At 38.9% G+C, this 25170-nt stretch overlaps 2 protein-coding genes and 1 long non-coding RNA gene across 3 annotated transcripts; 1 reads left to right on the top strand and 2 right to left on the bottom strand.

The window, feature by feature from the left end:
• Positions 1–1440: 1440 nt before the first annotated feature.
• LOC139560608 (homeobox protein Hox-C9a-like) lies at positions 1441–4119 on the bottom strand. Its single transcript, XM_071377540.1, has 2 exons — positions 3549–4119; positions 1441–2295 (listed from the first exon to the last, which is right to left on the bottom strand). The coding sequence occupies exons 1-2, from the start codon at positions 4117–4119 to the stop codon at positions 2051–2053; spliced, it is 816 nt and encodes a 271-aa protein (XP_071233641.1). The 3' UTR covers positions 1441–2050.
• Positions 3957–11032, top strand: LOC139560617 (uncharacterized). The gene is made up of 2 exons (XR_011671995.1): positions 3957–4184; positions 10427–11032. It is a non-coding gene; the product is annotated as an uncharacterized lncRNA (long non-coding RNA).
• A 6227-nt stretch (positions 11033–17259) lies between these two features.
• Positions 17260–22771, bottom strand: LOC139560634 (homeobox protein Hox-C10-like). The gene is made up of 2 exons (XM_071377587.1): positions 21416–22771; positions 17260–18407 (listed from the first exon to the last, which is right to left on the bottom strand). Exons 1-2 carry the CDS (start codon positions 22152–22154, stop codon positions 18133–18135), a joined length of 1014 nt encoding a protein of 337 aa, XP_071233688.1. The 5' UTR covers positions 22155–22771; the 3' UTR covers positions 17260–18132.
• Positions 22772–25170: the final 2399 nt, after the last annotated feature.

Here is a 25170-nt window from a genome sequence, read left to right as displayed (position 1 = left end):
AATGAGCAATGAGCAATGAGCATAACATTTATATAAGTCATAGCGGTCTTCATAATTGTTGGCATATGGTCATAGCAAAACTAGAAATGATGGTATGGTGGACATGTATAGGCTATACAGAAGTCATATACAGGCCAAAGTCATAAGCAGATGGGTATGTGTTGAATTCAATCGAGGCTTTTTCAGATTAACGGAAATGTCCATTAGAGCGGGGACAGTGCCAGCGTTCAAACAGAATATTGGTGCGCTGTGCTAGATTTGGAATAAAGGAAGTGACATTTGGGCACTTTCATGTGTTGCTCTTTCCCCCTCTGCCACATGCAGAGTGGAAAAATAAAGCGGGCGGGAGTCACGTTTGCAGTAGACAAAAACAAGTGCAATAAGCCTCCTTTAAAACGAGCACACCATTTCCTCAAATAAGAACAATAAAGTAATTTACTCCAGACGTCTAGCCAGCTCTGCCAGGTTTGCTTTGTTAGATTACATTCGAGACAAACAGCGCTGCACGAAGCAGGGTCGTAAAACCCTACATTTCCTGCGCTCCGCGATGGAAATGTACAACTATACTAGGCTCTATAATCTCTGCATGCTGTCAGTATTGTTTGTGGCACTTTTTAAAAGGAAAGCCAATTTAGTAAAGTGACCAAGAAGGAAAAATAAACGCCAGACAAGATACTTCACACATCCTTTCAAATGAATTGATAGAACGCACAATATGACTGGCAAATTAGCGCGGTGTCCAATGTGTCCAAAAATAGCACCATGACAAAGGGTGTGAGCAAATCTGTCGACGTTTGTTGTGGGTTATATGTCTCACCTACCCACGACACATGACCATTATTACCAATCTAAACTGCAACATAGTGCGCCAACTCAGCCACAATAGCCTCGAATCAATGACCGACAGTTTGCATGACGCATTGCCCTATTGCAAAAATAATTCGTAATGTCATCAATGTGTAGGCCCTATGTTCAAGATTTGTGATGTGACAACAACACTCATATAGCCAACATTGTCATTAAAATGTTGTGGAGTCCATAGGCACAAGAAGGCTAAGAAAGAAAAAAAACAATAAAACAACTCACGTGGTCCAAGATCTAACAACCTTTGTTGTAAACTAGCCTACACCTTGTTTGAAATTAAGCACGGACTAAAGCCCTACTAAAGGAAGCAACGTGATGCTTTCTGAGCAATGACTTTACACAGGGCCTCAAATGTCACCTCATGTTTCTTCCAGAACCATTCATATTGCAGAAAAAAAAGTGGAGGCGGGAAGTGGTCAGGAAACGTGCATTATGAAAGGAAATAGAAAATGAAGAATAATGAGTTAAAAGTCACAGCTGCTTTCAATAAGAAGTGGCCCGTATGTAGCCTATTTGAATTGTTGAATTACTAATCTCGTAACAAGAATTTACTGCGTCTTGAACACTGTCATCTGATCAAGGTAAGAGTTTTTTAAACGTTTTAATAAGAATGACATAACAAATACAGAAAATTAGATTATTTGGGTTATATTTAAAGATGACCAAAATCTACAGTATACAGTATAAAGTCCAAGTGTCGAGAGAAACACATATTTAAAAACATACAGGCTACAACTAAATATATATTCACAGACGTAAACACAGACAAACGTTCCATGTACCTTGATGCATTTTCGTGTACAAAACACTAATTTACACTTGAATAAGATGCAACATGTACAAAAATACCCAGGTTTTGTTATACACGTGAACAGATGAAACACCATTCACGCATAGTTATCCAACTTCACCTTACAGGCTACCTTTCTTTACCAATATCCCATTCGTGGGTCTTGACATGAAACAGTAGGCCTAATAACTAATAAATAGGCTAAACAAGCTGCATACATTCATATTGAGACGTGGGCCTAAATTGCGTTGTGCTACTTTGCCAATAATAGGCATATGGCTTAATTATATCAGATAAAAAAGGAAAATAGTATCTATCAAGAGGAGAGACCATCGCCCACAGTCCATGAGGGGCATTTTTCTGAATGTTTACGAGTCAATGTGTCCATAGGGCACGTTACTGCTCATTGGTTTCTGTCTTCTCTTTATTAATTTTCTTCATCTTCATCCGCCGATTCTGGAACCAAATTTTGACCTGTCTCTCGGTCAAATTAAGAACCAGAGCGACCTCATATCGACGGTCCCTGGTAAGGTACATATTGAACAAAAACTCCTTTTCGAGTTCGAGAGTCTGATATTTTGTATATGGACACCGTTTCTTCCTTGTTGAACGAGCGTGTATCCAATTCGCCACCGGGTTGCCTGTAAAAATGATAGGACAGATAAAAAAGTAAAGAAATTGAACACTTCTGATGAACTTTTGCAATGTATAAACTACAAGTTACTTTAAAAGCATTATCATAAACACTTCAACACACAATAAACCAAACTGAGAGCCTCATACCTCTCTTGATTTTCTAAAACTACAATAAACCTGGTTCAATATAATCCATGTACATTGTCAAGTGTGTCAACAATGTTTTCTTTAATAATTATAAATAAGTATCTCTCTTATAGACATCCATATTTTAAGAGCGTCAACAGTGCTAGAAAAGTACCGAGTCGTAAAACTGTGAGTGCGCCCGTTTGTTTTATTGGCCCATAAATGATTTTAAAAGCCTTAAGCTTCAAGTCTCGGCAGGTCTGCAACAGAGACAGCTAGATGCATTTCACCCTGGCATTCCTGTTGTGGCCTCAAATATTATGTTCTGTGTTTGTTGCAGGGAGTTTGCTCGCTGTTGTCATGTTTTTCTAAGTACTGATATGAGGAACTTTCAATATCAATGGTTGTGGTCCTCGCTTAATAGGTTGCATCTCAGCGTTATGTTTTGTGACTTAGGCTACTCTGCTTCGGTTGTACCAGAACTATGAATATTCACGTGAGAAATAAGCCATTATTGACTAAATAATACGGGGCAATAAACCAGTATAGATTTACATTAAATGAAGAAAAAAACCGAGCTATTATAATCATACTGCAGATAAAATCTATGGGGACTTTTGATCGTTTCTACAAGCTTTTAGGCCCTTGGATGTGCATTTCAATCGTAGGCTATTAACCCAGAATGCAAATAATAATAATAATTACAGTAATAATAATACATTCATAAATAATCCACTATAAGACAAATTATATGATTAATATGGCCACACCTCTTGTGTATATAAATGCTTTTACGTACAAGTTTAGGCCATGTAAGACAGTGGAGTTTGCTAGAGATTCTAATCTCGTCAATGAAAAGCCTGTTTCCAGAGTTCCCCATTTTATAGCCGTTTTATAGCTTCTTCCTATTTTACAACCTTAAGGGGATTGGCGTTTGTCCTGTCTAACACTGTCTAACAGCCCCCAGTTCCCCTTCCGTTCAAAGGGAAGGGAAAAGAGATTTCGTTTTATAGTAGGACAACAGACAAGGAGCGAAAACCCCATGGAAGACGAACACCCCCAACTCACCCACAAACAAACGACTAAAATAGCCGGTTGTAAAACAGCGTAAACTGCCATGGCTTCTACTTACTTGGGTCGAATTCTGTCTTGCCGTCTTTGTGCTTTCCGGAAGCCAAAACCTCCGACTCTGGAGAAGGGATGATCTGCTGTGTCTTGTCTCGGATGTCCACGGAGGTGTTGTAGAAATAATCCGGGTATCCGTGGCGGTTAAAGGCGATGGAGTCTCCAGCACCGGGCTGAGGAAAACCATCTGTTTTGAGTCCGTAGTGTCTGCCGTTCGCAGGGTAGCCTGGGAAGGATATTGTTCCAGATATGGGCTCTAGCCATGAGCGAACATACCTCGAGTCCGTTCCAATGTGAGGTTGGTGGGTGTATGGGTGGTATACCACTGAAGACTGGGGGTGAACTGGGCCCCAGGAGGAGGTAAAGACAGAAGGTTTCGGCGCAAAACTGCAGGAGGGATATTCGGAGCACTCTGGTGCTAGTGTCGTCGGTCGAGAACCGGTGGGGAGAAGCTCTGGGGCTGAGAACCGCGATGTCAGCACATCCTCGCTCTCATGGTTTATCAAAGAATCCACATAATAATTGTTTATGGGACCCGTGGTCGACATGACGATGCCTCTCGTCTCTTTAACATGCATCCGATTATTATATGGACTGTATGTGTACTTTAAAACAAATCTTACCCGTAGGACAATCAAGCCAGGTAATTATTTATTCTGGGGTTCTTCGACTCTCATTGGCCACCGCTGAACACGTGATTATATTTACCCCAAAATTATACAGTCGATTAATGCGCATGCACTCCTAGGACTGTGATGTACCTCAGACATTTTAATGCTATTTATGTATAGGATTTCTATTGTATGAGCAATCATTAAGACGGATTCACCACCTATCATTTTTTCGTTTTTCCTTGTCTTAAAAAAAATGGAGAACGGTAGGCTGGCTATATCCCCTCGTATTGGAGCGTGAGGTACATTGATCACAGAGCACGAGACCCTATTTCTCGACGTAATTTGTCTTTGTCGACCATAATCTGAATGATAACTTTGACATTTGAGGGATATTCTTCAAGTAAAACAATTTAGGAAAATACCAATGCCTTTTTCCTTTAGAGTTGTTCCAATCTTAATGTACCGTGGACTTCAATGGTAATAACATTGCTGTAACATGCACAATAGCGAAAAGAGATTAAAGATCCAATAGTAGAATAATATACCCCACATGTTTGATTCACATGAGGCTTTTATGTTGTAGAAACACATAAGACCAGTTAATGGAGTCTAAAACTTTGTGTCTGTGTAGATTCGGAACTCTTGCCCACCACTGCTGCCTAATTCGGATAGAGGCCGCTCGTGTTTTTATGTCCCTCAATAAATGTTTATGAGGACCATTTGATTGTTCATAAATGTGTCGTTAATAAAAAAACAACTGATTAATTCATATTATCGCATAAACATAAATCCAACATAGACGAAGAACAAGAAGCAAATTACAACTATTGCATGAATTACAATATAAAAACTACAACATTCCACAACAATTTAATGCAGGAAAAAAATCACATGCTCAACCTATGCATCAGAAAGGAGTTGGGAATCCCTGGTCTAAGGGACAAGTCAGAGTAGGCCTAGACATAGGCCTATCCATAAAATAAAATGTTGGTTGGATGGTGTGTCGATAACAGCAAATAGCCGAGACCTACCACAACACAGTGTATTTTTGATCATGTAGGCTAGTCAGTCCCTATTAATATTTTGACTGAGTGCCTTGTAGAGTAAGTACAGTTTAAATTGGTTTTAAGTGGTAATATTGCGGTAAATCTGGTGTGCAGTTAAGGGTGACACTGTTCTCCTCTCTTGGGTGTTGACTTTGCTATTTCGCGCCCACGAGTTTGTGTGCATGCTCCACTACACATGCACCTCCCAACCTCACACTTTAAGTTGTGGTCATCAGGGAAAATAAAGCATAAAAAGTCAATTGAATAACCTTACAAAAATAACAAACCTGCAATTGCCACCTGATCTCTTTAAGAAACTTTTGGTATGGGTAGCCTACATCTGGAAATCTATATACATGTGCCAGTAACATTGGCTACTATTCATGATGATCCATTGGGGGAGATGATAGGCTATATTATAGGAAATTGGCCAGATAACTTCTCCTAAACCAAGGAGGCATGCATGACGTTCTAGGACACTCCGCAGTGCGGTGTCTGGGCGTCGGATGACCAGTCATTGTAATTCAGTCTGGGCTAGGCCTAATATTCATTTTGGCGCAACACGTCAGTCTGCGTTTCTCTCTTTTCAAGGAAAATAGGATACCAAGGCTCAAATCACCTTCTATTCAGAAATGCAATTAACTACAAATGCAATAACACCAGTATTTTTACAATGCTGTCTTTTGAAACCTCATGGAAAAGATGGCCAACTGGATTAAGCCATTTCGATAAATCAATGCAATAAGCCTAACAACTAGGCCTCCAGACTAGCTACGACTCTGTGACTGTTGTCAACAAAAGAAAAAACAAACATTGACGTCTTCTCCAACCTGAAACTGAATCAATCGCCTTTGTTAAATGATCAGCCTAAAATGTTAAAATATAATTTACTGGACACGATGTAGCATTGTGCCATGCTGATAATCAGAAAGCTATATTAAGTTGTATATCAAACACCAGATGTTGGAAAAAGTAGGTCTAGGCTTATGTTTATTTGGTGGACCTATCAATCACTCTCAAATATACACATTAGTATTTGGTAGGTTCCTATCCAGATTATACTTGTAGCCTACAGGGGCTCGAATACAGGTATATACTGTAGGTCATGGACTGAGGTGGTCATGACTTCATCTGCAAAAATTGATGAGTAGATGGAAATGGTTATAAAGACAGGCGATAGGGTATGTCTGTTGTATAGCCCAGATAATCGGTTGTCTTGCTATCTATTACTGGCATCTGCGAACCAAAGTTAACAATGATGATCAGCGGACGTCAAGTACACACAACAACTAACACAGACGAGAAATTACTGCGTAGCACTATTTTTTATGAAAAATATAATATCAATATTATTCTCAACGCAACTGTCAATAGCCAATCAAAATGCAACTTTGGAAAGACTAGGCCTATACAAAATATTATGTTATTATCGATAATTGCTCCCCTTTGATTATTTTAGGCCTAGGCCTAATATATGGATCAACTGTTAACCTACGCTACCGTTCAAAGTTTGGGGTCACTTAGAAATGTCCTTGTTTTTGAAAGAAAAGCAAATTTTTTTGTCCATTAAATTGACATCAAACTGATCAGAAATACAGTGTAGACATTGTTAATGTTGTAAATAACTATTGTAGCTGAAAACGGCAGATTTTTTATGGAATATCTATATAGGCATACAGAGGCCCATTATCAGCAATCATCACGCCTGTGTTCCAATGGCACGTTGTGTTAGCTAATCCAAGTTAGCTAACCCTTTTGCAATTATGTTAGCACAGCAGAAAACTGTTGTCCTGATTAAAGAAGCAATAAAGCTGTCATTCTTTAGACTATTTGAGTATCTGGAGCATCAGCATTTGTGGGTTCGATTACAGGCTAAAAATGGCCAGAAACAAATAACTTTCTTCTGAAACTCATCAATCTATTCTTGTTCTGAGAAATGAAGGCTATTCCATGCGAGAAATTGCCAAGAAACTGAAGATCTCGTACAACGCTGTGTACTACTCCCTTCACAGAACAGCGCAAACTGTCTCTAACCAGAATAGAAAGAGGAGTGGGAGGCCCCGGTGCACAACTGAGCAAGAGGGCAAGTATATTAGAGTGTCTAGTTTAAGAAACAGACGCCTCACAAGTCCTCAACTGGCAGCTTCATTAAATAGTACCCGCAAAACACCAGTCTCAACGCCAACAGCGAAGAGGCGACTGGCGATGCTGGCCTTCTAGACAAATGCTGATGCTCCAGATACTCAACTAGTCTAAAGAAGGCCCATTTTAATGCTTCTTTAATCAGGACAACAGTTTTCTGCTGTGCTAACATAATTGCAAAAGGGTTTTCTAATGATCAATTAGCCTTTTAAAATGAAATGATAAACTTGGATTAGCTAACACAGCGTGCCATTGGAACAGAGGAGTGATGGTTGCTGATAATGGGCCTCTGTAAGCCTATGTAGATATTCCATTAAAAATCAGCCGTTTCCAGCTACAATAGTCATTTACAACATTAACAATGTCTACACTGTATTTCTGACCAATTTGATGTTATTTTAATGGACAAAAAATTTGCTTTTCTTTCAAAAACAAGGACATTTCTAAGTGGCCCCAAACTTTTGAACGGTAGTGTACAGTCGTGGCCAAAAGTTTTGAGAATGACACAAATATTAATTTTCACAAAGTCTGCTGCCTCATTTTGTATGATGGTAATTTGCATATACTCCAGAATGTTATGAAGAGTGATCAGATTAATTGCAATTAATTGCAAAGTCCCTATTTGCCATGCAAATTAACTGAATCCCCCCAAAAACATTTCCACTGCATTTCAGCCCTGCCACAAAAGGACCAGCAGACATCACGTCAGTGATTCTCTCGTTAACACAGGTGTGAGTGTTGACGAGGACAAGGCTGGAGATCACTCTGTCATGCTGATTGAGTTCGAATAACAGACTGGAAGCTTCAAAAGGAGGGTGGTGCTTGGAATCATTGTTCTTTCTCTGTCAACCATGGTTACCTGCCAGGAAACACGTGCCGTCATCATTGCTTTGCACAAAAAGGGCTTCACAGCAAGGATATTACTGCCAGTAAGACTGCACCTAAATCAACCATTTATCGGATCATCAAGAACTTCAAGGAGAGCGGTTCAATTGTTGTGAAGAAGGCTTCAGGGCGCCCAAGAAAGTCGAGCAAGCGCCAGGACCGTCTCCTAAAGTTGATTCAGCTGCGGGATCAAGGCACCACCAGTACAGAGCTTGCTCAGGAATGGCAGCAGGCAGGTGTGAGTGCATCTGCACGCATAGTGAGGCGAAGACTTTTGGAGGATGGCCTGGTGTCAAGAACTGCAGCAAAGAAGCCACTTCTCTCCAGGAAAAACATCAGGGACAGACTGATATTCTGCAAAATGTACAGGGATTGGACTGCTGAGGACTGTGGTAAAGTCATTTTCTGTGATGAATCCCCTTTCCGATTGTTTGGGGCATCCGGAAAAAAGCTTGTCTGGAGAAGACAAGGTGAGCGCTAACATCAGTCCTATGTCATGCCAACAGTAAAGCATCCTGAGACCATTCATGTGTGGGGTTGCTTCTCAGCCAAGGGAGTGGGCTCACTCACAATTTTGCCTAAGAACACAGCTATGAATAAGGAATGGTACCAACACATCCTCCGAGAGCAACTTCTCCCAACCATCCAGGAACAGTTTGGTGACGAACAATGCCTTTTCCAGCATGATGGAGCACCTTGCCATAAGGAAAAAGTGATAACTAAGTGGCTCGGGAAACAAAACATCGATATTTTGGGTCCATGGCCAGGAAACTCCCCAGACCTTAATTCCATTGAGAACTTGAGGTCAATCCTCAAGAGGTGGGTGGACAAACAAAACCCCACAAATTCTGACAAACTCCAAGCATTGATTATGCAAGAATTGGCTGCCATCAGTCAGGATGTGGCCCAGAAGTTAATTGACAGCATGCCAGGGCAGATTGCAGAGGTCTTGAAAAAGAAGGGTCAACACTGCAAATATTGACTCTTTGCATCAACTTCATGTAATTGTCAATAAATGCCTTTGACATTTATGAAATGCTTGTAATTATACTTCAGTATTCCATAGTAACATCTGACAAAAATATCTAAAGACACTGAAGCAGCAAACTTTGTGGAAATTAATATGTGTGTCATTCTCAAAACTTTTGGCCACGACTGTATATATAAACAAGAATGTATCTCAAAGCCAAACGTTTACCATGAGCATTGCTTTTGGTTTTGGCCACTATTCGTGTGCATAAATGCTGTATGTTATGTGTAAAAGTAGATGGAAAAAATCCCTTTGCATTTCCTATAAGCCTAAACTTTGCCTATATCTCAATTTAAATTATTATGATCTTCATTGTCTTATGATCTTGGTGGTCGGGATATTGCAGAGATTCTGTAAACGTATGTCTCAAAATATGAATAGGTGGTAGGCAAATAGCCTGCATATCATGCAAAGTATCCATATGTTCCTCCGTATCAGCAAAATGCAACAAAATAGTGAAAAATATCTCCAAGACTGCTCTTTGATTGTGACCTGTAGGCATGTGGTCTAGTTACACATAGATGCTGTACATTACAGCTTCATGGACAAATGAGCCCCCTCTCAAATAATATATTACAAGGAGCCAACCACTATAGACCTATACAACTATTAATACTAGTACTGCTACTATAGTAGTACCATACAGGTACTAGTAATAATAGGCTAATACTAGCCTACTAGTAATAAACAAAATATTTATTTGAAAAAGCAATACCTTGTATTCCTGTGAATGGACATTCATTTTCAATTGATATTTTTTGTAATTTAGCATCTGCTCTTCGGCATTCATCTTAAGATAGCAAGGTGAGACAACATATCACAATCGTAGCAAGTACATTTTCCCTCAACAAAGTACTTATCAGCAAAGTTAGTGCTAGTAGGAAAAGAGAAGTGCATTTTTCTTCAGCGTAGGAGACAGGTTAAAGAATACATTTTAAGCCTTAAGACAATTGAGACATGGATTGTGTATGTGTGCCATTCAGAGGGTGAATGGGCAAGACAAAATATGAAGTGCCTTTGAACAAGGTATGGTAGTAGGTGTCATTGGCATAGGGATTTTTTTAACATATTCTTTAAAGAGGTAGATATTCATAAGTTATATACGCTGAGTGTACAAAGCATTAGAAACACCTTCCTAATATTGTGTTGCACCCTCTTTTGCCCTCAGAACAACCTCAATTCATTGGGGCATGGACTCTACAAGCTGGCAAAAGTGTTTCACAGGGATGCTGGTCCATGTGAACTCCAATGCTTCCTACAGTTGTGTCAAGTAGGCTGGATGTCCTTTGGGTGGTGGACCATTCTTGATACACACAGGAAACTGTTGAGCGTGAAAAACTCAGCAGCGTTGCAGTTCTTGACACAAACAGGTGTGCCTGGCGCCTACTACCATACCCCATTCAAAAGCACTTGAATCTTTTGTCTTTCCCATTCACCCTCTGAATGGCACTCATGCACAATCCATGTCTCAATTATCTCAAGGCTTAAAAATCCTTCTTTAACCTGTCTCCTCCCCTTCATCTACACTGATTGAAGTAGATTTAAATAGTGACATCAATAAGGGATCATAGCTTTCACCTGGATTCACCTGGTCAGTCTATGTCATGGAAAGAACAGGTGTTCTTAATGTTTTGTAAACTCAGTGTATATTCTATAGTTTAATTTGTAAATACAACAGAGTATCACTCAGATAGTGTGCTTTCTTGCCTGGAAGGTTGATAAAAAACTTTGTAAAATGTTTTTTGTTGTTGTTGTAATAAACTATATAAGGATATATGGTGCATTCTCTGCATTTTAGTACCAACTATAGCAAAGAACTTCCGTAGAAATAAAATATTATTTCTTATGAGGAATCAGTGTGATTATCATCTCAGTGGTAAGTATACAGTAGCTTACATGAATGATAATGCAACATTTATAATTATAATTCTATGTTCTATAAGTCGGTTAATCAGCCATATGGAATATTTTAGAATGCAAATGTTGTTTTGTAGGATATATAATCCCAGATGTTTGTATGTAGGCCTATCCCATATTTATGCCTGCCGCGCTAGCGCATTTGGGGAAATTTAAATACCGGGTTCTAGTTAGCGCTTTATTGAGTTGTGACGTGTAGGACTAGTACTGCACTCTTATTAATACGTAATTCATATTCTATTTATTTACAGATCTACATCCATGTCAGCCTTTCTTCCTTTTTTGTGACCTTAAACTGAACAAATAAACAGTGAACGTTGAGCATTTGTGTTCAGTGTGATTTCTTGAAATTAACCAGGATAGGTGTTGACTCCATTTCAATGAACTCAGCATTATAAGAGATATAAGGACGCATTTAGACAGGGAACCAAATTCTGATATTATATGCACTTTGACCAATCACATCCAATCTTTTCACATCAGATTTTTTCCAGAGCTGATCTGATTGGTCAAAAGATCCATTAGTGAGAGAAAAAAGATCTGAATTGGTGTCTTTGTCTAAAGGTATACTTAGATCCTCTTAAAAAGATTCAGGGATGGATCTTTTCCATTTCAAGTTCCTTAAATAAAATATCTGGATCTGAAATCAAATTGACACAAACAGCTTTTATATAATATTGGGAAGATGCAATCGAACCAACACACACACACACAGTATTTTTCTGTGTGTGTTATTTCTTACGTTTCTTGCATTATTACCTACAGCCGAATATACTTAAAATACATAGGATGCTGTACTTTGGTTCATCACCCATTTCAGTGCATTTGAGCACCATGTGGTTGCTAAGAAAACGACATGGCCACACCGCATGCAACATTGGTCAACTGCACAGTCTAGTGCAAGGCATGTACACATGGGGCCTTGACTTCTATCACCGCTACAGCTATATTGGCTATATTATTCAGTCACATGGGAGTGTTAAAACACTCAACAACGTGCTAAGAGGAATTACAACTGGAATCATATGAATGTGCACGTAGATACGAATATTGAGTGACGGATAATCAATGCGATTCAGGCAATCTACGGTCACCATTTACCTAGTAGGCCTAGTTTAAGGTGAAATCACTGCCTATTTGATATGGATCCAAGTGTTTAAGAATTCATTACATGTACCACATTACCAAATGTATGTGGACACCTGCTAGTCGAACATCTAATTTTTTTAAATTAATGTCATTAGTATGCCTCCACTCTTCTGGGAAGGCAAAACATGTTAAAAATGGAACTGTATTTTAAGGTGTGAGGTCATTTAATTTCAACAAATCTGTAATTATAGGATACCCTGACTGTTTACTGACTAATGCCCATAATGTAGCCTATTTTTTTATTAAATCATCCATTTGAGTACATTAACAACGTTATTGAAAACATTAAACAACATACCCATTTAGTCATTAGTAGGCATTAGAAAGGTAGCATATTAGCAAAGATGGTGGGACTATCGTTCATTAAAACCTGATGTTTTCTTTCTTTGACCTTCAGCCCACAAAACTTTCATCATTGTTTAAGAGGATTGAAAGAATTCTGTTTATGTTAATAACATCGTCAGTACTTTTGTTATGTCCAATAATAAAAAAAGATCCTTGATTAATGATAACATTAAGAACAAGAATCTAAAACTGTGACAGCTCAGTGCGTGCAAGCAGGTGGTATTAGAATTCATCTTGAAGGTAACGTGCATGTGAGTCTGTGTGTCTGTCTCTCTCGCTCTCTCTCTCTATGTGTGTGTGTGTGTGTGTGTGTGTGTGTGTGTGTGTGTGTGTGTGTGTGTGTGTGTGTGTGTGTGTGTGTGTGTGTGTGTGTGTGTGTGTGTGTGTGTGTGTGTGTGTGTGTGTGTGTGTGTGTGTGTGTGTGTAAGAGAAGAAGTGAAAATAAGAAAAAGGTATTACCACATTAATTACGTTAAGCCTACATTGTAGTCATTTAGCAGACGCAGTTAATGCATTCCTCTTAAGATAGGGGCGGCAGATAGTCTAGTAGTTAGAGCGATGGGCCAGTAACCGAAAGGTTGCTGGATCGAATCCCAGGTAAAAATCTGTCGTTCTGCCCTTTAACAAGGCAGTTAACCCACTGTTCCCCGGTAGGCCGTCATTGTAAATAAGAATTTGTTCTTAACTGACTTGCCTAGTTAAATAAAGGTAAAATAAATAAACAAATAGCTAGGTGAGACAACCACATCCTAGTTCAACACAGTCACATTCGCTCAAGCGTTCATAAATCCTGAAATGTAGATGAACAGCCACACGTTATTTCTTGAACAGCAATGCTCCCGGGAATAATCCTATAAACTAATATGAACCCGGAACCCAGAAATATTTTTCAGTTGTTGTTTTTTAAATCAACGGAATACATTCTGGAATTATATGCCAATTTAATGTTGCTGGCGATAGAGTGTATGTGTGTATGTATTGATATTTTGTATAAATGCATAACATACATTTAGGCCTATACCTCTGCCGTGGAATACAAAATTAGAGCCGTCGGGATTGGAAGAATGCTGTTTATTACAAACGTTCATTTGGTGGAGTTGGAGTAACATTGCGAACTCGTAAACGCATTTAAAGCCACCACTTAAAGGCCTTACTGAAAGGAAACGTTTGAATAAAAGCTATCATATAGTAAAGACATTCATATTAGGGCAGCAATTCGGCGTTAAAGCATTGCCTAGGCCTACTTTCTCTTACAAGGGTTACTTTTGAGGACTATATATAAATGGCAGAAATTGATCTGGTCACGGAGACGGTCACCGCACGGCGGATTAATAAAGGGCCTAATAATAGTCCAATAAGTCCTATTGAGTCCTCGCGTTGGTATTGCATCCCTGCAGGCAGACACCAAGCCCGACCACGCTGTCAATGAAACACGTTCCGTCTGTATAGGCCTATGTGTGATTGTGGTCCGTGCGTAAAAGTGAATGCAAGCATCTGGCAAACAACAATATCAGCCAATATATATACGTATACCTATTTTATACAGGGAGTCACATTAAGACCCATGTCTGTTTTACAAGTGAGCCATGACATACACAACATACTTAATATACTACATACTAAATATACAGATCAGGGAAGAGCCAATCGATATATGTGCTCACGGGGCCAACATTTGCTCTGGCCGATGTTTGTGGTAAATGTCAATGTATGTCGTTCATGGATAATTTCAATTACATTTTGTCAAATGTTCGTGGTGATTAAGACAAAAGAGCTAGTAGCCTAATAGGTCAACACCTTCATTCTGCATTATGAAACCTGATATCATGCAGATGGTGAATATTTACTGTTACCGGCGTCAGGCAGGGTGTAGTTCTTTCAACCCATTAAACTAGTAATATCCAAAATACAGTCACTGTACTATAGTGACTGTACACTATATCAGACCTGGGTTCAAATACGATTTAAAATAGCTCAATTACTTTCACATACATTCGAAGTAAATATTAAGATGTTATTTTATTTGAAAAGACAAGTACAATATTTTAATGTAGGCCAATTTGGAAATACACTTGGAAAGTATTTGAAAATACTCAAATACTCTGACTCAAATACACTCTCATGCATTTAACGCGGGTATTTGAAAATAGTATTTGAAAATAATGTCAAATACAATTTGGTAGACTATTTTGTTTTTTACAAATAATAATGAAGAACAATTATTTGTTTTGGCCTGTGTAGGACCATTTTAAAATAGGCCTACAATAGGCGATAATATACAAACACACATAGGCCTATATTTGTTGCAATATAACATAGGCCAATTGTAATTGTTAGTGAATTATAGGCATCGCCTATTGGATAAGTGATGAATGTCTCATTTTACGAAATAATGATTTATTTGTTTGCTTCCCGTCACTCAATTTAGTGTCATAACAAACGGAGATCAGTCACTTTAGGTAGCAAAAACGTTGAGAGAAATTCATAACGGCAAATTTAAGAAAGCAAAAAGGCCCAGATCTAGTCTACTAAATCGGTTCAAGTAGACACAAGAGCGTGCTGCACATTTGAGCGTGTGGCACATGTCTGTTCCGTGACCATTCGATAAACATAAGACCGTCGGGATGTAATGTTCATTTAATGTTTCAAAATGGTTTATGTAGCAAAACCATGTTTAGGCCTAATTACAATTTTGCTTAGGCTACTTTAGCTGAGATGAAGTGCAAAAGAGAAAGCAAGCCCACCTAAATGACGAATTCAGTTAATATAAAACAAGCCCTAATAATCTTGAGGGTCATTTTAATAGACATGTACTTTTATTATTATTTAATTCATGATCAGACAAATGATGTGATAAGGACACTAATATCATATGATAAAATATGATAGATAAAGACACTATCATGATCAAGTCTAACTGTTCCAACAAAAGCAAAGCTAAATTAGTCTAGAGATGAGACTTGGATTTTGACTACTTGGCAGATGTTCCATATAGGCACCTGGAGACGGTCTTGGAATGCTGATTACCATCCTTAAAACACCTCCGGTCAATAATCCAGTCTGCAAGGCTAGACCTCAAAAGTCTGCGCCACAACACAAAGCTGAAAGGATTTTACCCCGTGATGTTTACAACCCCAATTCTCCCACTGCAGCCAAAAGACCTTTAGTGTCCACCACATAAAGCCAAAGAGCGAAGAAAAAAGGTCTCGTCGTGGATATTGGTGGCTCGGTTCATTTACAATGCCATTTGCGGCGACTCCAGAGCAGAGAGTATAATCTGTCGGAAATGGACGCCCTTGATGAAGGCGAACTGACGTAATCAAGGCAGTTTTTTGTTGCCGAGCCAGGAAGTCAATCCCAACAACATGAAACTACCTAAACCACGGATCAGCTAAGCGTGAAAGGGCAATCCACTGAGAATTAGACGCAATATCAAACGTCTCGCATACTGTGAAATGCTTTTCTTTTGACCGATGGGAAAGAAAATCAATAGAAAAAATACGAATAACGACGTGATGTATTTCTAGACAAGGACGAACGATCCTAGGCTATTAGTCTACGTTTCCATGTTCATCAATTAAAGCTACCTGTTAAACTTCAACAACAGGATACTGGACCCAATAATCATTTGATATGATTCATGCAGGTGTCTTGTTTTGCATCTAAATCCAGTTTGAAAAGGGCAAGGTAATACAATCTATGATGTCCACGATCTGAGTAGACATCCACCAAGAAGCGAACATATTTTGGAAGATATTTTGTAACACAAAATGTTTAATAGTCAAATAGATAGAATACTCCATGAACACATGCAGGGGCACAATCGTCTGTTCATTATATGAAAAAACATCGTTGTCCATCCAAGGTAGAGGTACATTCAACAAAATTATCACAGCACACATCATAATCCAAAATCCACTTGCAAACATACAAACCCCCCATAAACATCGCAGGACGGATTTCGAATGTCTGCAGGAGGCAAAAAAAAAAAATACAGCAACAGAAAAACACGAAATACCATCGGTGTAAAGAAATCGTATGTGCTGCCAGTTGCAAATGTGCCAAATGAGCAGAGCCAGACGTGATCGAGTCCAAAGCAAAGAACAGAAATGCCAGCGGCTATAGTCCTACCTTCAACCCTGGCTGCATGCGGGGATCCGTTTCCATGCTCCTGCAGCCATGTCTCGTTGCGGACTTTGTTCCATTATATATACATTCCCTTAATCACCCGGTCTCTTTATCCTCCATCACCCGTTGGAGAATGTCGCATTTCCCTCATCCGGTGAAAGCAGTGGCGTGTGCCCGTGCAAACCAGCCCCATCGTAGTGCGGCTCTGTGGGTATAGAGTTCCTCCTCCTCACCTTTAAACGCATCTTTACTGCCGCGGCGCACATTATATTTGCAGATCATTAAACCCACCTCTGGCGCTGTACTCCGACCATCCTGACATTACTATTTTATGACCTTGACTTATTGGTCACCTGGCTAATATTTAAATCACCGCTATATGGTCGGTCTTTCCACTCTTTTCTCGCCCCTCTCTTTCTCAAAGCAAGCCATAAAAGACACGAAGGGGAAGGACAACCAGGGTAAATGATGCTCCAAACCCATTTATTTGATATCTTTACAAATGTCCAGCAACATAATGCTTGGGATAATACTTTAGAAGTTAATGCACTTTGATGCTGTAATGCACAGGACATCAAGTTCACAGAAATGACAAAATAGTCAAACACAAAACAATAAGAACAGAAACGATGAAAAGGAAGAGACCAAGTAATGACACGTTTTCATTCAAAGTGAATGGACACCATTTCAGACACAGGACTGTCACTTTAAGACACATTTCACAAACAATTAAAGACTTCCTCTCGTGATTTTTGTAACATTTACTGTTGAAAAGCGATATCCCAAGTATAAATACAGTACAGTACACCCCAGGTTAAAAAAAAATCAGTTTTGAGCAAAATAATGTTTTCTAGACACAACCGCAAACTTCAAGAAGTAGGGCATTCAAGGAGTTGGTCTGATGGAAATTCGTGATGTCATCGGCCTCCCCCTGCTTGAGGAACAATAGAGGAGCAATAGAGAAGAAAAGAGGAAAGGCCCACCCCCCCCACCACTTTTGCTATGTATTTCATGACATACCTGAACCACCTATTGAGATGTGCCTTTTGTTAACCACATCAGGTGTTAAATGAGGTGAAAAGGAGTCTGGAGTGCCACTTTAATATCCAGGCTTTTAAACAGTGTGCATCTGTAGAGCATCATAGCATTTCACTGTCAAATCATGAAACTTACATTTTTCATAAAACCATGCATGGACTCGAAAAAAACGTGAAGATGTTTGAAAGGCGTACAATTTCTATCCTGCTCTAGATGTTTTCTCCTGTACGTGTGCAGGCCTAGCCTGTATGTGTAGCTTAAGCGTAACATTATTTCTCTCCAAATAAGGTGTAAGGTTTAAGTATAGTCATAAGCAGAGGTTAGCTCTCTCACTCGACTCTCTCTGTTGAATTTCTTGAGCTTCATACGTCGGTTTTGGAACCATATTTTGACCTGTCTGTCAGATAAGTCAATACTCTTGCTGATCTCCAAGCGGCGCTCTCGCGTCAGATACATGTTGAACAAGAACTCCTTCTCCAGTTCCAGTATTTGATGTTTGGTGTAAGGACAACGCTTTTTCCGTCTACTTTTCGCTGTGAGCCAGTTTCCAAAGACATTCTCCAATCTGTCCCCTGTAAAAAGGAATGAGTTAAATTAACGTAATTCTCAGTGTATAGCCATAGGCTTATTTGTGATAGAAAACAATAATGCACTGAATTAATCAGGTTACCAAGAAGGCCACGTCTTGACGACAAACGATAGCTTTTGTATTCTGCCTGCCATTGTATATCATTGCATGTTTTTAATCTATTCGACCATTATATTTGCAACTTCATTTTTTAGCTGAAAGAAGCAGGCCCATTAATCTGATATGCAAGGAAAACGTTCTAATTTCTACTCCAATGGTTTTCTTTTAGGGTTATATACAACTTGTCGTTGACTTCGATGTCTTTATGCACGGACGATATCATTTGGCTACTCTAGTTTTTAGTGAGATGATAAATGACCGCTTCTTAGAGGTAGACCTACTAATAATGTTGCATCATTTGCGAATCTGGAGTAGTCTACGCTCACTCAAGGCCATTTGAAATAATTAAGTACAAAGACAGGGCCTATAGAAAAACATTTGTCTAGATATCATCAGGCAAATAAAGGAAATCAATGGATAATTCATCTGGGCAATTTGGGTCCTTTTGGCGATAAGAATTACATTATGTTCTTCAATCACTTCATAAATAGCCTAAAAGAGAGAAATAAAATGTAGCCTATATTAGTTAATGCCACAATACAGCTCTTGGTAAGTGGGATGGATATGACGGACTAGTCTAGTCTACCGACAAAGGAGTCCGGAGGAGTTTCAAATCTAAATGTTATTGACTTCCGTCTTGATTACATGGCTCAACGGGCACGAAAAATACAACTATTCACACAATCTGGAAATCATATAGGCCTAGTAATTGAACTGCGCAAAGCTATAGCCCTATAACCTACACATTCAGACTATTCCAGACCAGTGTTTTTATGTAGACTAGTCAACGATTCATTTTTCAGTGAATCACTGATCAATTATTATTTAAACATTTGGGATAAAAGTGTAATATTTTAATATTGTAACGAATCTGACGTTCATTTTCAGATTTAAGGAAGAGAGAAATTAGGGACTGAAGCAACTTCTTCTATTTCGACCTAAATCACACGTTGTTTTCAACAACACGTACATAGAGGCCCCATATCTGCCTGATTTGAACATGAGTTACTAGATAAAGTACCATTGTGTAAGCGCTGGCGTGAATTTCGGATGCACGCGGTGTGGCAACATATGCTCAATAACAGGCCTAAGTAGAATAAATAATAATTATAATAATAATATGCCTAATAATAATAATCCAATCACCATTACCCTAAAGTTTACATCACTTACAAAATAAATGTAATGAACTTGAGGAAGCCTATGTACTTTATACTTTTTGTTTTACACGTACAAAAATAGCTTATCGAGAATTTAGCTCCAAAATGTCGTTTCAAAGGTGGACAAGCTGAAAAACAGCAGCAATCATATAGCAGCCATTTCGTTGCCCTTCACCTTCCAAGAAACGTTCCTACGCAAATGCCTTGTGATGTGTTTTTTGTCAGTTTGTCTGTTGGCCTATGTCTTCTCGGGACGGTTTCTCGGGCACAGTTTTAACATCGTTTTGGACTAAGCACTTCAATGGTGAATCTCCATTGAACACGATTTTTTTGTTGTCTAGGAATAATCTTAATTAATCTGTTTCTGGGAAAGCGGGCCCTCCTGTTTTAAATCCAATTAGATATAAACCAGGCTATGTTAGACGCACATAAAGTGAATCGTGTTTTGTTTTGAAATCTTCATTGCTGCAATTAGTGCGTGCGTATTCCTTTGGATAGGCCCAATTTACTAGCAGCCTAGAATGCTTCTTTATTATAAAATATCCAAGAGAGGTACAGCGACTAATAAGAATGAATGAGCGTCATCTCAACTGCAAAATATATTTGCGTCTGTGCAGTTTAATTGATCAAAACCAAAAACGTAGACTATCACGTAACATTGCAAAGGTTTACCAATGCAAACTTGCAATTAGTTCAATGCTAAACAGATAATGTCGGTCGTAGCAAATTGGCAATGGACTGGCAGCTGTGACTATAAAATAAAGTTACTTAAATAAACAATGTCAAGAGTACACGCAGCCTCGCCTTTAGCGTTCACCCTTGAAGTCTATTAAAATAAACAGCGAAAAGTAGTCTAAGGGCAGGCATGCGCGTTAACTGTTATTGTGTTGCTGTATTTACAAATAAAATGTTTAGGAAAGAGATTAGGAACTAGGAGATCCTAATTATAAAGATATTGTTGGGAGGGAAGTGTAGCCTTTGCTTACTCAAGTGTGCTTACACTCTTAGAAAAAAAGGTTATCGATAGAACCGAAGGTGGTTCTAATACTTGCATCATATATGGAAATAGGCTCGATATAGAACCCTATATAGAACCCAAGGGTTCTATATGGAAACAATTTTGGAAGAAGAACCCCTGGGATTCTGATCAAAGAACCCTACAAAAGGGTCCATGTAGAACCCTTTTTGTTCTATTCTGAATATTTTTTCCCCAAGAGTGTAACAAAAAACATGGCCTATCCAATCAAATCACGTTTGCAAGTGCTGAAAATTGTAGCCTACTTCAAACTGTACCAATAATGAAAAATAACATATAAGCCTATGCCAAGGCTCAGCGTTGCATAATCGTTTGAAGTATTAGTAGACTTTGTTTCTAGCTCAAATCAAAAGTTTAAACATCGCAATAACATCAAAAAACACAAAAAACAGTTCCTCTTCTCATATGATATTGGCTTGTCCAACTGTGTGCTTCCTCTGAGTGTGATGATAAGCTTGCTTATGTCTTTTAAACTGTGTGTGTGTGTGTGTGCTCGCACTGATAATATGCTTGTTGATGTGTTATAACCCATGCGTGTGTGTGCTCGCTCTCTCAATATGCTTGTTTACGTGTTATAGACCCTGTGTGTGTGTGTGTGTGTGTGTGTGTGTGTGTGTGTGTGTGTGTGTGTGTGTGTGTGTGTGTGTGTGTGTGTGTGTGTGTGTGTGTGTGTGTGTGTGTGTGTGTGTGTGTTACCTTTAACCTCACTGTCTGAGTTGTCTGTGCTACCGTCCGTTTTAAGGACGTTCTCTTTCTCAGGCAGTTGTTTCGTGGGACTGTGATTCTCCTCGAGTTTACTGTCTGCCACTGCCAGATGCGCCTCCTGATTGGTTTCGCAGGTGTCGTTAAATAGTTCTGGATTATCTGTCTCAATTCCGGACACAGAGAAGATACTTTCTGATCCGAAGCCATGCGCCTTCTCTTTCCTTGGGTACCGTTGATTAGCTGTCGAGGATTCCGGACAAGAATGTTCGTGCGTTTGACTGGGATGGCGTCTCTCAGCCATCCGCGTGTAGGAACAAGTTCCAACAACTGTATCCGTGCGTCCGTTTGGATCTCCGCTATATGGGCAGAACATTGAGTCCTCCTTCACACTGTCCGATGGGAAAGAATATGGAAACAGGGGTCGGATAACAGGCTGTGCTACCTGGGATGCATTTTTATACTCAGGCCCAAAAGCATTTAGTTGCGAAAGGTAATGATGTTGATGGTAGGCGCTGAGAGCCGTGTTTGTCGGAGATTGTGCTCCCGCTTTGGAGAGAGGCGAAGAAGCGATTCCATAATTTCTCGCTGTCGAACACTCATACTCGGTCGCAACTCTTTGAGCGTACATTCCGGAACTGCCGAAATAGCCCTCATCTCTGGACACAGAGGATCCTCCTACCAACTGTTCCACATGGAAGTTAGAAGCTGGGATTCTATTTGGACATTCCATTTTATTGTTATCTTTCTTATTTTGATACCACTCTTCAGTGCCCCACTAAAGGACTATAGAGGGGTAGGAAGCTGACATATTTGAGTTGGGGGCATGGAGCATAAAAAAATATCAGCAACACAATTATGATTGTACGAGGCATGCCACGTGAATTTCAGACCAATGGGGGTTTGAAAGTGGCCTTGACGCACCAGACTGCCATGACGACACCGGGGTCAAGTTGTCGAATTTTCACCTCTAGGACAGAGTAAGGGCGCCATCTAGTAGGACAGATAGGGTACAGACACAAGTTCTAGGACACAAAGTCACTATAATTAAAATAGTGTTCTATTTAATTATGTGTTCTAGGAAAAAAATGTGAGCGACCGAGCTGGCAAAAAAATAAGATAATAAACCTAAAGTAGCAACAGCTAGATGTTGGTTATGTAAATTGGATAACATGTAGGCTAGATTCCATCATGATACGTGTTGTCTGCTTTTTGTGTACAGCTTCTCCACAAAATATATATTTTTTATTTATTTAGAGGCAACAAAAGCAAAAACAAACATTTCGGCATTGATTCTTGAAAAATCAACTGCCAAATAGTTGTATGATTTGATGTTTTCTAAAGGTGATAACGAAACATGTTTGCTTGTTTAAATATCCTTTAGCCTATATATCCTTCAAATTGGGACGAACACAGTAGCTTTAGTTATAGGCTGCAGCAGATTTTCAGAGAGTTTAAAAAAAGAGTGGCATAGGCCTTAAGTTAAAAAAAAGGAGTGAATTGAGGACAAAGAGAGAGTGTAATAAGGACGCAAGGTTTATAAACATTGTGGCACTACTATCGATACCCCAAAAGGAATTAGTTCACTTTTAAGCTTTTTGAATGTGTTTTAGATGCACAATTTCGTGAATTTGCATTACAATGCACTACTATTTTTTTTATCAAAACGCCTATTTTTGTGCAAACCTTTAATTAATGGAAATACATTTAAACAGTCGTTGGTATGACAAGCAATTAAAACGTAAGCAATAGTCTACCCTTTCTGTTTGCCTGTCTTTCATTAAAATTATTTTCACCATTGATTTGTCTATGGTTTGAATTGTCTTTGGCCATTTTATTGTGCTGATCATAGATTAATATAGCTAATTGAACAACATTTGTTAGGCTACACAATAGTGATGCAAATATTTGCATAATGATTTTATTTAATTACTTTTCAATAAACCCATTTTATCATGGTTAATCTATTTCCAATTCTTGTAAACCTTACTGCCATATGTTGTTTTAGGCTTCTAGGCCTAGATATAACTCCGACATTGCTCGTCCTAATATTTCTATATTTCTTAATTCCATCCTTTACTTTTTAGATTCGTGTGTATTGTTGTATATTGTTAAATATTATTGCACTGTCGGAGCTAGGAACACAAGCATTTCGCTACACCCGCAATAACCTGCTAAATATGTGTACGCGAACAATCACATTTTATTAGATTTTTAATTTTTTAATTGTGTGAGAGGCAATTTCCTAGCGAATCCTCTGTTTGCCCATAGTATGAGCAATTACAGAAAATACTTGGGAACAAATCCAAAGCTATTAATATAGGCTAGTGCCAATGAAGTGCTGAGTCTTCTTAGTTGATTCTTTATCATTGCAAAGTGGATTCAATCATCATCACGTATTAGTGTTAATTGTGTTGTGTTGCTTAGTTCGTATACGATAAGAGCGTGCCGCTAGAAAGCTATGGCCGTGGGTTCAATTCCTGCAGGGATCACTTACACAAACAAAATGTAGAATATGCACACACTTTATTTAGTTTTCTAAATCGCTTTGGATAAATTCTGCAATTGACATGCATTATATGCGGGGAACTATTTGTTGTATTTTATTTAACGTTTATTGAACTATTCTCCAGTGCATCCGATTTATTTATATTTTAGTTCATTCATTTATATTCCTGTAGACCTACATAATCCATGGTGATTTAGCAAATGCAACATAACATACATTCCTACTCACAGGCATCCTCTTTTTCCAGATAAAGGATATATTTTTTGTTGTGGATATAATTACTCAGTTAACGTTTCGCTGTCATAATCTGTCAGAGAGCCTTGCAATTAAAAGTAAACGCAATCGACAAATGAACAAGCTATACCATCTAACACATACAAGAAAATACCAAAACAGGTTTGTTGTGCTGCGACTGTTTTGTTAGTTGGTTCTGATCTTATCGGTTATGTGACGGTGGAACTGTAGTCTAGTTTTGCCTTCAATGGCGCCGACAGGGGTCACTGACAATGACCCGGCCTGTCCACAGCAAGAGATCAGCTTTACCTGCTCTCTCTGTCACCGTTACTACTCTTGTTTTTTAAATGCATATCTTTTTGCAAGGGCATATTTCGTTCAACATGTTATGGTGTAGCCTAACGATTTAAACCATTGATCTCGTTTTTACGTTTTCAGGGGAGAGAGAAAGTGAATGTAGGCTGTAGGACTAGACTATTTGTGTGCGCATCCTGAACTTCAGCGAAAAACTCGCATTTATATCAATAGTTTACATGATTTGTGCGAAACATCGAGAAATTGGCCGTATCTGAAATAAGAATTCAGTCTTTTAGATAGGTTGGGTTGATTTCCAGTCAAATCAAAAAGGTGACATGGCTATCCGTTTTGATATTGATAATATCGCCACGTTATGTTCCTATGAAACAAACAAAACAACTATAGCTCACAGAGCTTTTATTTACAAACTTTAAAAAAGGATTGTTAAGAGATCGCGCTTTATTCAGTGTGGTGGCCTATAGGCTATGCGAGTTCACTATATGCCATAGTCTAACTGTCTTGCACTCAGATGTTGCTTCTTAATAAGAACACAACAAAAAAGTCATATTTAGCCCATTTTTGGATCATGGGTCTACTTAATATCAATACCATTTTTAAACAGAGTGACTGATCGTGAGGAGCAATAGGAATTACAATATGTGACTGACCGCGTGTCCAATTATCCGTAGCACCTGGTCGACCTGTCTTA

Source organism: Salvelinus alpinus, chromosome 2, assembly GCF_045679555.1.
Source record: "Salvelinus alpinus chromosome 2, SLU_Salpinus.1, whole genome shotgun sequence".
Classification (NCBI taxonomy): domain Eukaryota; kingdom Metazoa; phylum Chordata; class Actinopteri; order Salmoniformes; family Salmonidae; genus Salvelinus; species Salvelinus alpinus.
Note: the sequence above shows the minus strand (reverse complement) of the source record. Positions and strands in the feature narration are given on the sequence as shown.